Source organism: Oxyura jamaicensis, chromosome 4 (genome assembly GCF_011077185.1).
Source record: "Oxyura jamaicensis isolate SHBP4307 breed ruddy duck chromosome 4, BPBGC_Ojam_1.0, whole genome shotgun sequence".
Classification (NCBI taxonomy): Eukaryota; Metazoa; Chordata; class Aves; order Anseriformes; family Anatidae; genus Oxyura; species Oxyura jamaicensis.
Window position 1 is genome coordinate 25,428,762 of NC_048896.1, and position 14,350 is coordinate 25,443,111.

Below are 14,350 nucleotides of genomic sequence, written 5' to 3' on the forward strand. Positions count from 1 at the left end.
GGCAGGTGAGCGGGCGGGGGGCCGCGGCGTGGCGCGGGGGGCGCCCCTCGGGGCCCGGCCCTCGCGGGGGAGCGGGGCCTCGCGTGGGGCCGCCCAGCCGGGCCCCTCGGGGCTCCCGCAGCCGGCCCGGGCGGAGGGGAGGGCGGCCAGGCAGGGCCGGGGGCTCGTCAGCGCCGCTGCTTCATCATCGGGGGCGGCTGCCCGGGGGGGTGCCGCGGGTGCCGAGCCGGGGGGAGCAGCCGGCCCTGAGGTGGGCACCGGGAGGCGGCCCGAGGGGGCCGAGGGGCTCCGGTTTGACTCCTTGGCCGTCGCACCTCCCTGCTTCATGCTCTGGGGCCTGCGCTGAGCCGAAAAGGGAGAAGAAAGCGGGCTCCGTGACAGAAGGGAGCCGTACGGCCCTGCGTGGTGGGGCTGCTGGAAAGGGGAGCTGAAATCGCAGAAACGACGGGGAAGGGGAAAGGCTGCTCGTGGTGCCTTGCCAGCTGGCAGGCCTCTTTGTTGAGGGATCGCTCTGTGCCCAGTGTTGCTTGTTGTGAGCACGGTATTTACGTAACTGGCTCTCCCTGAAAGCGTGCAGTCGCTGTCATGGCTGTGGCAGATACGCGTGTTCATACGAGCACGTGAAGAGCCTGTGTGTGTCATGACAGCTATTAAGAAAAAAAAAAAAAAAGGATAAAAACCATCTCCTGATCTCCTGTCATGATCTCACACGCACTGTCGTGGCTGTAGCTTACCCATATGTTCATATGAGCATGTGAAGAGACCAGATGTCGTTAAAAAAAAAAAGGGCAAAACAAAACATCTCCTGTCATGATCTTACATGCGCTGTTATTACTTTCCAATAATCCTCTAAGCCACCAGGGTTGGTTCCTCGCTAAAGGATGTATGCTTAAGCATGTCAGCTGAGTCTTATAATAGCGAGTCTTATTATAGCGAAGACCTCCCAGTGACAGCACTTCTCCTCAAAATACTCCCCGCTGTACCGCGTCGCCTTGGCTCGTGCTGTGCTGTGCGCATCCTTCAGTGATTCAGGGGTGAGTTGTTCCTCGAATGAGGATGTTGGGAACGTTCCCTTCCCCCCCCCCCCCCCCCTTTTTTTTTGGTGTGGTTACATGCAGGGAGTCTGCAAATGAGCAGTTCTGCTGCATTGCATCCGTTCTTATCTCTAAAACATGAATACAAAGCTGGCTGCGTTGTGACCAGTGAGGAGCGGGAATAGGTGCAGCGGCTGACTCCATCTCTTCACAATCCGATTTTAAAAAGGGTCAGGAGCTGTAATGCCCGAACTGATGCATTTTAAATACCTTTTCCTAAGGGTTTGTCCTATAAAAAGCTGGATTTTTATCTTTGGCATGTATCTAGGTGAGCACTAGGAATAACACTGAAAACTCAGGAAAGTGAATATGAATTTTACCTATTTTTGTGTGTATATGTGCACGTCTGCCTTATATCCTACTTGCCGTAGAAGCTTTTTATATACTCATTTTAGTATAAGGAGGATACATGGAAGGAGTTTGCAGCGTAGAATGGCTATTTTGTTCTTCCGCTGATGTCAGACTGGAGTTACTGCCTTGACCAGAATGGGAAACGAAGCGTGAATCTTTGTTCAAAGCTCTGTGTTTCTGGACACAGCTCCTGCTTGGACACACGATGTGTTAAGGCTTGCAGCAGCTTTGCATGCTGCCTTGGTGGTGGTGGGGTGGCAGCACAGGGCCCAACAGCACGTTCAAGCAGTTGTGGTTTTAGCGATGCGTTATGTTTTCAAAATAAGAAAGGTTAAAAACACAGCTTGCCAGGAAATAGCCGGCTGTGTCACTGTGCTCAGATGGGAAGTGGCTATGTTGGTTTTCACGCTTTGAGTGGAAAGTGCTGCCTGGAATAGAGCACATGGATTTAACAGGGAGATGTTCAGAGGGTGGGACTCAAAAGGACATGTTTGCAGAACTCATCAAAAATCCATGTAAGGTCAGACTTTCTACAGTTTCTGGCACGCCTCATTGTCTGCTCTAGGGATTGTTAGATTTTAGGTGCTTCAGAAAATCTGACAGCTAGCATGAATGGGTTCTGAGCTTCTTTGAGATGTCACCCTAGTAATTCATATGAATCACTGGGAGTCTGACCTTTTCCTTCCTTCAAGTTATGTCTTAACAATGGGGAAAAAACATCGTTTGCTAATTGCATGCACGCCCCCCATCCAGTACCGAAACTGCTTGTGTGGAATATTAACACAAGGAAATTAATTCAAGTATTTTTAGCATTTTAAATGAAATTAGCATCTGGAAAGAAGACTGGGACCCATGGGGAGCAGACTGTTCAGAAACCTTTTTAGAAAGGTATCCCAAATTAATATTTAGCTCATGTTGTACAATGTCACTGTAGTTCAAGCTGCAGAGCGCTGAAGTCTTTTCAGCCCAGAGGCGACGTCCGCTTAGAGCAGCAAGGAAAACAATCTGTGGATCTCCAGGGTTGCTCTCATTGTGGAGCTGCTTATACCTTTGTAATAAGGTGGTTCCCCAGGATGAGAGAAATGGTAGCCTCAGATATTTTTGCTGTTTCAGATGTCAGTCTTGAAATGATTCCGTGCCTTTGTGTTGTCACCTGCAGGAAGTTGCTTACGCTGTTTTTTGCGGTGTTTGGTTTTTTTTTTTAGGCAGAACATGAAGTTCCCTATAAATATAGCAGCTGTGTCATTCGAAGCATAAGCACGTGCATGACTTCGGTGTTACTGCGTCCCACGGCATTCCTATTCCTGGTGTAGGAAATGGCGTGACTAGCACACAGGGTGTCTTCCATTGGCCATCTGAGGGCAACCAAGCACAGAGCATGCGCAGCAATGGGTTTGCCAGCTGGGCAGAGCCTTGTAACCTCCTGCTTTTTTAAACTGGGGGTGCCTCGCAGCTGGCCGGTGACGAGTGTATGTGGGGCGTGAGTGAAATGGGTTATGCTAAAAAGGAGCAGAGGCTCTTGGAAATAAATGGGATTCAGTGCGTACTTTAGGGCACCTGATAAGAGATCCTAGCAAACGGTTTGTGGCAGGAAATTGCACCGCTGATGGACTACAGCTGGAAAATCCTATCCTCTCCCTCTCCTGACTGGCTCAGCCCTGCCGAGGTGGAGGTGACCGCACCTGACTGCGTGACCGCAACTGGCGGGCGAGGAGAGCCCGGTAGGAGGTGAACACACACTGCTCAGGAGTTGGATTATGAAAGGCTTTACTGCTAATACCTAGAGCTTGAATTAGCACCGAGCTTTGGAAACCAACTGAGTTGCATGTGTTTCCTGTCTACTCTGAATGGGAAAATAAATCTGATTTTTTTTTTTTTTTTTGAGGGGTTCTCTGGTGCTTTGAGGGTTGCCTCTGGCTTTTAGATCCTGTACTGACATCGTAAGTGTTGCTGCCGCTGTAAATTGCCTTAGTTTAGAACTTGGCATGGTGAATGATAAGACTTAATGTTGAGGATTTTTCATTTTCTTTTCTGCTCTTTCTTTTTTCTTCTCTTTGCAAAGAAAAAGGGCTTTAATCAGTTTCTAGTTCAAGCAGGGGAGTTCTCGGTGTCTTACTAGTACGGCATGTTTAACAAGTGGCCCCAAAACACTGAGATTAGGAGTGACAAGGAAGCGTTACTGAAATCTTTGAGATGCTTGTTCTGGAACAAGGGCTGATCCCTCCCCAGCTCTTATGCAATAGAAAGCTGTTGCCAGACCAAGTTCAGACTGTGCAATAACTCGATCCCTGTACATTGCTTTATTTTTTTCCTTCCTGATGTACTGCATTATCTGAAATCCCTGACTTTCACTGTGTTCAGCACAAGAGGTGACCCCTGAGCTCTGGCAGGTTGCAGCGACGTTAGAGTTTTATGTATCTGTTGCTGTCGGGGGCTGAGCTGTCAGCGTGCTGTTCTACTCGACCTGCTTTTTCTTGGAAAACTCTTGCTTCATCCGCACTTCTCCCCTTGTTTCTCTTCCCAGGAAGAATACATGACTTGCTGAAAAGAGAGAAAATGCTATGCTGGGGTTACTCGTCTTTTGGACAACCTGGGATAGGTAGCAACCTCCAGGTCATCATTCCTGAACCGCAGGTGTACGGATTCATCCGTGATAGAAATGTCAAGGAGGTGGCATGCGGAGGAAACCATTCTGTGTTCCTGTTAGAAGATGGAGAAGTGTATACCTGTGGCTTGAACACCAAAGGCCAGCTGGGGCATGAGAGTGAAGGAAGCAAGCCAGGTAAGTCTGCTTCTTATAGCAGCTTCACCCTGGCTGAGGCTGGTGGGCTGAGGAGACCAGGGAAGGTGCTCTGTGTTGGTTGCTGTGGAGCTGGAACAGCCAGCAGCTGAAGATCACGTCGTAACACAGCGATGCTGAATAGTATTTGCTGGCTCTGGAAAGCTAAAGCTGGGCAGTATGGGTGGGGAGACATATCTGCTCGCTTTGGATGGGAAATGCATCAAGAAGCAGAGGTGAGTGAAGGTGGTCTCAGGACAGGTGTTTTTATTTGGCTTTATGGTGCCTTGTGATAAAAGGGAAGAGAGGGCCATGAGCCACAGGCGTCTTCTGCTCTGTCTTCCCAGTTGTGTTACATTCTTCGGCCTACTTTCATTCCACCATTGCTGGGAATTTTGTCATTTGCATCACAGCAAAATAGACCTGTGTTGGGCGTAGTTATGGATAACAAACTTGCTTTTGGCCGAGAGAGTTTATGAATTTTGTTTTCTGCTCTTGCAAATCTCTTCTCAACTTATGCCTTTTCTCCTTCATGGTTTCTTAAGCTGGAAGAAGGTTGTTTTAGCTTTGTGTTCCCCAAACTCAAATTGAATTTGAGTTTGAACTCAAGACATGCAGGGGACCAGCACCTTTTGAAGGCTCTAAAAAAATGCTTGAGGAGTTCAGAAGGGTGGAGTGGTCTCTGTCCTGTTGCCCAGGTCTGTGCTCAAAGAGGAAGCAGCTCCCTTTTATCTCTCATGCTTTGGGGTGGAGGGGGGGAGCAGGAGGAAGGGAGACGGAGACATATGCTGCCATTATGTTAAAAGCTTCAGTGACTGTTTTTAAGAATACGTGATGATGCTGTTCAGTCAGAGACAGTCACTACCCAAGATGATGTCTGCTTATGAATACAATTCTAGGAATCTGCAATGCAATACACTCAACGTTGATCTAACCCTTTTTTCCTTGAAAAGCTTGCAGGTTTTACTAATGACTAAGGGAAAAGAGTTGTTATGTAGGCAGGAAGTTTTTTTATTATTATTATTATTTTTTTTTTTTTGAAGACTCTGATCCCCTTAACTACGTATTCCAAATAATTAATTAGTTTTTCTTCTGCCTTCCATTTACATAGAGGATACTACTTCAGTTTTGCTACTCATTCGTGCTGCTTACAAAACCGTCAGACAGGAACAGTTATTTCAGTAATTCCTCTTAGAGGAGTCCTTTAGGGAGCACCTTTTGAGATGAAAGATGCTTTTCAATTTGTTTTGTGTTATGTTTATTATCACGCTGGCTGAGCTTGTGGATGTGATGCAGAGATAGGATCAACCGATGAGCTGATTTTTGTGCCTCTCCACTGCAGGGAGCAGAGATTACTGAGGGAATATTTTACGCTGAATAAGTTGATGGAGATTTCTTTTCTGGAAGTGTCCTTTCCTGATGTTACTGCTTAGGGGAATTAATTCAGAGATCTTCATGGTAAAGAGTTAAGAGTCCACTGTTGTGCAAAATCAGTCTGAGTTTGCTCAATTTCCTGAGCATCAAGTGTTAGCATGCATTAAGTTTCCAGTGCGTAGTGATAATTTTGAATTGCAATAGTTTAAGGAAACAAGAAGCTTTTTTTCTAATTGTACCTCTAAACTGCCTCTTTAGCCCTGTAATCTCACTTAGATTTTGTTCTCTTCAGGTCTGTCCTGATGTCTTGACTCCCTGTGATGGAAAGCATGCTTTATCTGAGTGTGCATGTGTATGCTAGGCCCAGATACCCGAGGTAAAGGCTGCTGTGGAATTTGGGCTAAATTATAGAGGTGTGTGAGATAGCCAGCTGGTTTTTTGACCTTTGTAAAGCTTTAGACACGTGTTAGTCCTTGAGATGTTGAACGTGTTTTCTGTTATAGGGATTTGTTCTCTGCAGCTCATTCAGATTGTGCTAGTGGGGAATAAAAGAAAAGTGTTGGGGAGACTTTGCTAATTCATGTCCCAAGGGAGTTACAGAAAAGTGTCTGGCACCAAACTTGCCTTGAACCTTCCCTCTGGTAGCAAGCAGCAGGCAAAACCGTGGTGTTACAGATTTCTTGCTTGGATGCAGAAGTGCAGGGTGGTATTGTCTCAGTTTACGCTGTAGAATCTCAATGCTCGTTGCTGCAGGGGCTGCAAATATCACGTCCAATCTCAAATTTCATTATATCCAGTCTCACTACATATAATCCGTGTCACTTGAATTTCTCTGAACACAGTGGCCTTGCTTTGCAAACGTAGATTTACTTGCTCTGAACTTCAGCGTGGAGCTAAAGTGGCCAGAAACACTGACGCCCACTGTGGTGTGCCTGTAAATCATAAACTGTGTAACAGCTGAGAATTCAGATGTGTGACCCGTCTGTAAGGACAGGCTGTATGGATCTTCCTCTCTTAGCCTCTTCCTTGTTGGGGAGAAGCCAGCTGGGAGGCCCTGGTTGCTCAGGAGCAGGAGGAGAAGTGGCAGGGCGTGTGTTTGTTGGGAGCAGCCACGGAAGTCACGGATGAGGAGGCGTGGCTGCTGCCTTGAATAGGTAAGGTCTAGAACCACGTACAGCTGGGATGACAGTGGTAGGAGAATGTGATTTTTGGGAAGGGGGAAACTAACCAGAATGGGTGAGGTTGGAAGGGACCTCTGGAGGCAATCTTGGTTGGAAGAGGTCCAACCCCCATGCTCGAGCAGGATCACCGGGGGTAGGTAGCCCAGGACCATGTCCAGACAGCTTTTGAAGACCTCCGAGGAGGGAGACTCCACAGCCTCTTAGGGCAAGCTGTGCCGGTGCTCTGTCGCCTGCACAGCACAGAAGTGTTTTGTGATGTCCAGACAGAACCTCTTGAGTTTCAGCTGGTGCCCGTTGCCTTTTGTCCTGGCATTGGGCACCACTGGAAACAGCATGGCACTGTCCTCTTTGCACCCTCCCTTTGCTGTATTCATATGCAGTGATGAGATCACCCTGAGTCTTCTCTTCTCCAGGCTGATGAGTCCCAGCTTTCTCAGCCTCTCCTCGTGAAAGAGATGCCCCAGTTGCTTCATTGTTTTCACGGCCTTTTGCTGGACCATCTCCATCAGCTCCATGTCTCTCTTGTACTTGGGAGCCCACAGCTGGAGATAGTTCTGCAGGTGTGGCCTCACCGGTGCTCAGTAGAGGGCAGGGATCCCCTCCCTTGACCTGTTGGCAGTACTTTGCCTAAGGCAGCCATGGGATACTGTTAAATGGCAAGGGCATGGCGCTGACCTGTGTTCAGCTTGGTGTTTGCAAGGTTCCCACAGCTCCTCTTCTGAAAAGTTGCTTTCCAGCTGCTCCTGCAGCAGTTCTGTGAAGAAATGCTTGCTCTCTTAACACCTGACCTGCCTTTTAAACAGCTGATTGCCTGTGTAAACTCCTGAAAAAGAGAAAGAGATATGAGCATCTGTGCTTTTCTCAGAATGCTCTTCAAATCTTACAGCAGAGAAAGTGGAATTATTCTGTGCATTTCTACACTTCTGATCTTGCTTCTGCCCTATGAACTATTTCATTCTTGGTGGTTTGACTGGCCTGTTATACAGAGTAACCTCAGTTAAATGGCTGAATTTCATGTCCTTGAGCAGCTTTACTGCAGAAACACAATCAAATCTTTCAAGTTTCCCGAGGTTTGTGTTAAACCGTTGTCCTACTTGAGTGTTCACATGAATCACTTGTACTTCAGCCCTGTGGTGGTAGTATGTACTTGACACCTTTTTCCTCTTGACATATTTATATCCAAAAGACCAGTTTGTGTTCTGAAGGGAAAAGTGAAGTGCATCCGGGGATGACAGTCAGCTTTTGTCCTACATCCAATAGCAAGCTGTGAGACCAGTTTTTCAGCCAGCACCTTCCATTTTGCTTCTTCAGTACTGTTGCTAGAGCAAATGTTTCCAGGAAGAGCTTTCTCCAAAAGCTGTCTTATCAGTTGGGCTTGAGTGTGTAAACATTTTTTTTACTAACCCAAAAGATGGGGTGTTCAAGTTATATCAATCAGTGTATTGTTCTGCTCCTGTGCAAATTGCCTCAGGATTGATTTGAACAGGAACCAAGTGAGCAGGCCAAGTGCTTTTGGAAATTCTGGGCTTCTTCATCAAAGCCTTCCTTCTAGAAGAAAATATAAAATGCCTCTGTGAAGGCTAAACGTTTCTTGTTTCTGTGCAAAACTGCTCTGATAACGTGAAAAGATGGCTAAATAGCACCTGTCCAGTTACAAAAAGTGGAGCAAAAGTGGTCTTGCTCACAGCGTGTGGTATATGAAGTACTGCTCTCTGTGCTGCAAGGGCTCGAAGGTGCTTCAGTTAGATCCCTTAGCTCAGACCCAGTCACAGGGTGGAAGGACACGGCTACAGCAGTCATCTGTCTGCAGGACTGACCACAGAGCGGCCGAGGTGGGAAGGGACCTCTGGAGGTCGTCTGGTCCAACCCCCGTGCCGAGCAGGATCACCTAGAGCACATCGCACAGGATGGCATCCAGGCAGGGTTTGAATATCTCTAGAGAAGGAGACTGCCTCTCTGGGCTGCCTGTCTCAGTGCTCTGTCACCCTCACAGTAAAGAAGTGTCCCCTTATATTCAGCCGGAACGTCCTGTGCTTCAGTTTGTGCCCGTTGCCTCTCACTCTGTCACTGGGCACCACTGAAGAGTCCGGCCCCATCGTCTTGACACCCTCCCTTCAGATATTTGTGTACGTCGATCAGTTCCCCTCTCAGTCCTCTTTTCCCCATGCTGAACAGGCTTGGAGACACAGCAGGCACATAACACCATCTTAGAGAAAGGCTCGGCAAGGAGGAGGAAGGTGGTGGTGGCAGCAAAACGGTGGGGCTAGTATCAGCAGGGCGGTTCCAGCTGCCTACGTGTTGCACGTGTTGTGCACCTCATCTGTCTGCAGACACAGAGGCGTGTTCCCGAAACCATCCCCTGGTGTCACTGCTGACAAACCACAGCTCCAGAGGAGGTGTGAATGAAGCCAGGGGAGCTGCCTTGGTTCCCGTGCTTCCTTGCATGCAGGCTGGGTTAGATTATACTTTCAGAAGCACCCGATAGCCTCAGAAGGTCTGTATATTTGCTTAAGTAGTCTGTAAAGTCTGGTTTCCTCCTCTCCAGTCCCAGACTCCAGATGTCCTTCGTGGCAGTTGTGACCACGAGAGAACTAGGTGATGAGAGCTGAAAGCGTGCAGAAGGCCATCAGAGGGCGATGCATGGGGGCTTTAAAGGAGGGAGGAAGAGGCGAAAAGGCCCTGACAAACAGCACGTTTTTTCCCTCTGCAGTTACCAGTTCCCAGGTATCAGAACGCTGGTGACTGATACATTTGGGCGGTAGTGTTTTTCTCATTTTGATGGAGTACCTGTTGAATTCACTAGCAGGATTTACACCAAGTTTCTGGCTGTTGGTTCAGGTGTTCGTAAGTGCTCATGCTGTTAGTGTCACCTTGCTAGATGGCTTCACGTGTCATCATCAGTTATCTCCCAAAGGAAAGAACTCGGCTCCTTTCATGTAAGAATTTAGAAGTCTTTTCAGTACTCAGTAAACAAAGGCAACGAGGGTGATGTTTGGGTTGCTGTTGGTATCTGATGAAATGTTCAGCTGCCTCGTGCATTAAAACGTTGGATATCACACTTCTTATTTTTAGAACTTGGTCGCGCGGTGCTCAGACATCCTCACTGCGGCTGTGGACCATGTTAACAACCGTGGCAATGCGAAGAAACAGGCCCATCTATCCTCAGGTTTGACAGCTGCTGTGGTTTAACTCGGAGGAATTGCAACAGTTGTTTTTCCCTCCCCTGTGTTTCTACTGCCATCTATTATCTGGGCAAGCTGGTAAGATACCTCACTTAGAGACTCGGCCCTTTCCTAGCAGGAAGAAACAACTGAGAGGAACAAATACACTGAGTTGCTTATTGTCAAGCTGGGGAGGACACGAGGAGCTTCACTTAGGGGTCCAAGAGGACTGATTCTGCTTGAAACTCTTCCAAGCAACAGCTGCTTCTCACTAGGGGGGAAAACCAGGTCTTGCCACTGAAGGTGTAGCATTAGGGCTGATAGTTTCTCTCCACTGATTTCAGACAGAAGAAGCCGTCTGGTGCTGTCCATGTACATCACAGGACGCTTCGGGCTGAAAGATTTTGCCACATCCTCTAGCAAAAGCTTGTCAACAACTGGAAGCTATGCAGAGAAAAAATATACCCGCTCTCTGCTAAACTTAGGAGGAGTAGAAAATGTGATCAATAATTCATTGTTCTAATCAGTGTCATATAATTGGGTGCTTTGTGCTTCCAGCAGTCTCAGACACCGAAGATCTTGTAGCGTAGCTTTTCAACATCACTGGAACTAAGTAGAAGCCCTGTTCTTTAAATTCGGAAGGTACAGACTGAAGATGAGCTCTTCATGGTTTTTTATATTTTATGAAAAGATCTGACGAGGTTGAGACCAAAAGAAGTCAAACCTTGGTATGTCTGTTTATGCTGAGGTAAAATGGACAGAAAAGAGAAGTGAAAACGGGAACTTCACTAGGTAGGACTAACTGATAAATGACTTCTGGGCATTGGTGCTGTGTTGAGACAGCTGATGGCTTCCGAAATAAAAGATTGGGTTAATGTGTACTTCAGTACCTCCTGGAACTTGTGCTTTTTTGTAGTTGTTTTTTAAGTTTTATGGCATGTTGAAACTCTGTTGCATAGCTCCTTCAGCCCTGTTGCTTTCAGTTCTGCTCACCTTCCTGCGGAAGACCCAATGCCAAGAACAAACTTCACCTGTCGCATCGCTCATCTGAGTGCAGTGATGCATCTTTTCTAAGGAACAAACAGTGGTGCTGTGATGCTCTGGAAACGACCAAAATTTATACCAACAGCTAAAACACCTCCTACCCTTTCCTCATCTCAAAATCTGAGGATAACAAAGAAGGATTTGCCAGATGTTTTGGTATACCACCTGGATTAGCAGGGAGGTAGCATATTTCGTGGTTTGGCATGCCTGAGGGTGATCTGGAACCCTTGCTGTACTGCCTGGGCTGTTCCTGCGTCCCAGGGAAAGGCTGGCTTTTTTGCATCTCTCAAAGTAGGTATGTGTGTGCCTGTACAACTTAAACTGTTTGGGATTTACATTTCTCGGTAACTTTGCCGGCAAGCTGCAATACTCAGTGTTTTAGGAATGCGCTACGGTGAGGTAGGCCAAAATTTTGGTGAGACAGGTGAGATAGGCTAAAATTTTTAAGAGCAAAGGTCTTAAACTCCAAGACAGGCATATTTTTAATTCTGTCTGTGGTTATTCAGCAAGCCCAGATGTGGCTACACCCTGCTTCTTGGGTGAGCAATGCAGTCCTTGAAGGCTATCAGTGACATAGGGCAGCCCTTCAGAACAAGTCAGTATTTGTTGGTCCCAAGAATGGCACGTGAAGCAAGGTCAGGTTTGTGCTGCCAAATCAAGCTGTGGGGACTGAAATACCCACTCTGGATTTCTAAGCGTTCTGGATGGCCTCACCTCCCATGGTTGTCTCTTTCAGGTTTGTGCTGGCAGGTTGCAGAGACCAGCTGTGCAGCCAGTGTGAGGGCTCAGGTGCTCCAAATGAGGGACAGACAGGCTCAGTGCACCCTAGCAAGCAAGCTTACAGTGAAGTGGCATGTTTGTGGAATGAGATGTGGAGATGAGAATGGCTTCATCCTGCATTTTTTTCTTTCAACTGTCTGATCATCTCCAGCGGGGGCTTTGGTTTTGGACCTGCAGGTTCCCATACAGAAATGTTTTTGACTGAACCTAAGGGGTGTATCAGGTTTGTTGCAGCAGATATGATGTTTATGTCTTCCTACTTTCTGACTTCCAGCCTTAGAAAGCGAGCCTTCTTAGGGGTGCCCTCCCTTTGAATTCATGTAAGGCATTCAGATTGATTGGTATGCAGGTTTTGGTGCTAAATATGTTAATGATATCTAGGTGCCCTTGATGTGGGATATTGATTTTACACAATGACAAGTGGATGTGAGAGGGGGACTTAATAAAACTAATCACCACCTTGCAGCTTATGGAGTGAATCTTCCTTCATCCACCCTGAAACATTTCTTCAGGGAAGAAGGAAGAAAATCAACTTTGCTTCTGTCTGGCTTGCGGGGAGTTTTTCCATTCAGCTGCCTGTCAGTTCCAACTCTTTGTTGCAAGACAAGACCTTTTCATGTCTGTTTGTAAAAGCTCCGCGTAATGAATAAGACTTGGTTGCTGATGTCCTAAAAATAGTTGTCAAACTTATTTCAGTTGCAAACAAGACATGACAATGAAAAGTAAATTGTGGGTAATCTTTCAGAGGAATTAGTGTTTTTTTTTTTTTTCTCTTTTATTCTTCTGTAACGCCCTCTTGCTCTTTATACGACTTGTTTTATGAGCGTCTGACTGCAATAGAAGCACTTCTAGTAACAGGTTGGTAGGTTCAAACCTGCTCCGGGCTTAGCACTGGGAGTGTTGTGACTTGTATGCTTCATGCATCAAGTCGTAAAGCAAGAGACAACTGGATTGATGAGCTTTTTGGATGACCTCTCATCGGACATGAGAGCTGTGGAAGGTCAACTGTATTTTACAGGGTTTGCCAGCTTCGGAGTCCTTGCTGATCCCCACATGAAGGCTAAGTTAGAAAACATCAAATCTGAGAAGTCTGGTTGTTCCCAAATAACCTGATTGCCTATATCTGAGAGGCTGTCTGTGTGTAGGCTATCTTTGTGCTCTGGGGCGTGTACCTGCCCTTATCCTGTGATTCACAAGCCAGACTTTCAGAAAAGCTCAGCAGTTTCAGTAAAGTTTGGTGCTTTCCTCTTGTAGGAAATGTTTTAAAACTAAATTGGGCATCAGCGCACCTATCTGAATGGCCTTGCCTACAGGTTTATCCAGACCTGATGTCTGCATGTAACTATGAGACAAGTCCTGTGACCAGAGTTGTTTTTTTTTCCCCTCAGAACAAATTGGAGCCCTGGCAGGGCAGCATATAGTCCACGTGGCCTGCGGAGAGTCTCACAGCGTGGCACTCAGTGACCAGGGGCAGCTCTTCTCCTGGGGTGCCGGCAGCGATGGACAGTTGGGCCTCACCACTATAGAAGAAGCAGTGACAGTGCCAAGGTAAATTTTTTAAGAGGTTCAAGTTTCCTTAAGGCACCTACTTGGAGGTGTTGTGTCAGGGGTTTTTCACCTTCCATCCTGGAGCATTGCTCTCGCTCAAAGGGCTGGTAATTTGGCACTTCTCATGGACCAATATTAACATGATGCCTCCTCCTTTCCCCTCTCAGCATTCTTTAAGTTCCGTTGGCAGTTTGGGCAGGACAGGACTTCTGTTTCTGGACTTTTCTGGACACGCTACATTAATAACAGATCTGTTCTGTCTGTTATTGTGGTTACCACTGCATACCAAACGCAGAGCACGAAAAGGAGGTTTGGGGCACCCATCTAGGGTGGCTGTTATTATTGGAACAGTATTTAAAGAAAAAGAGTTCTAGTTGCAAAAGCACGTATTTTAGATGAAAGGCTCTGTGGGAAGAAAGCCCTTGACTTGCAGGTGGATCTGATACAACAAAGAGAGACATGCTCACATGCCAGTGTAATAGTGCCATTTCAAAAATATTTTTTTGAAGCAACTTGAACCTTTGACGTGCTATTCTTCGTGCAAAACACTTGAAGAGGTTTTGGTTCTGTAAGTCATAGGAACTACTGTGCCCTGATGGGATGAAGAATGTCAATGCCTGAAAAAGAATAGTAAGAGACACCAAAAAAATGTTTTTTTCCCCACCATTTTCAGATGTCTGGAAATGTAGCAGTAAAGATAGTTGCAGTTGCTAGTCAAGTATCTAAATCTCCTCACAGATTTGGATTTATTATGCATTGATCTGTATAACCTCCATGATTCAATTCCTCATCTCAAAATCACAGGTTATATGTGTGTCTAGAATACCTGCATGGAAATGATAAATTCATCTATGGTGGTACTACATTTGTGGATGATTTTTCTAAAATAATGTCATCTTCTTTAGGTTGATAAAGAAACTGAACCAGCAGACGATACTGCAGGTTTCCTGTGGAAACTGGCATTGTCTGGCTTTGGCAGCAGGTACTGTAACATTCATTATTTACTACCAAGATTTCTGCTGTTGTTTTGCGCAGTGT

The 14,350-nt window shown here is 46.6% G+C and overlaps 1 protein-coding gene across 3 annotated transcripts in view; it reads left to right on the plus strand.

Annotated features, from left to right (window-relative positions):
• HERC3 (HECT and RLD domain containing E3 ubiquitin protein ligase 3) overlaps positions 1-14,350 on the plus strand; it is a 66,859-nt gene that overhangs the window by 26,010 nt on the left and 26,499 nt on the right. For 2 of the 3 annotated variants that reach the window (XR_004750914.1, XM_035326294.1), the window contains exons 1-4: positions 1,277-1,397; positions 3,974-4,227; positions 13,153-13,312; positions 14,218-14,294. Coding sequence is in view for 2 of the 3 variants with exons in the window: in XM_035326294.1 (XP_035182185.1) it covers positions 4,002-4,227; positions 13,153-13,312; positions 14,218-14,294 (463 nt within the window). In the remaining variant the exon portion in view is untranslated. Of the gene's footprint in view, positions 1-1,276; positions 1,398-3,966; positions 4,228-13,152; positions 13,313-14,217; positions 14,295-14,350 lie in introns of those variants that run through there. The other variant, XM_035326295.1, reaches the window with a different exon arrangement.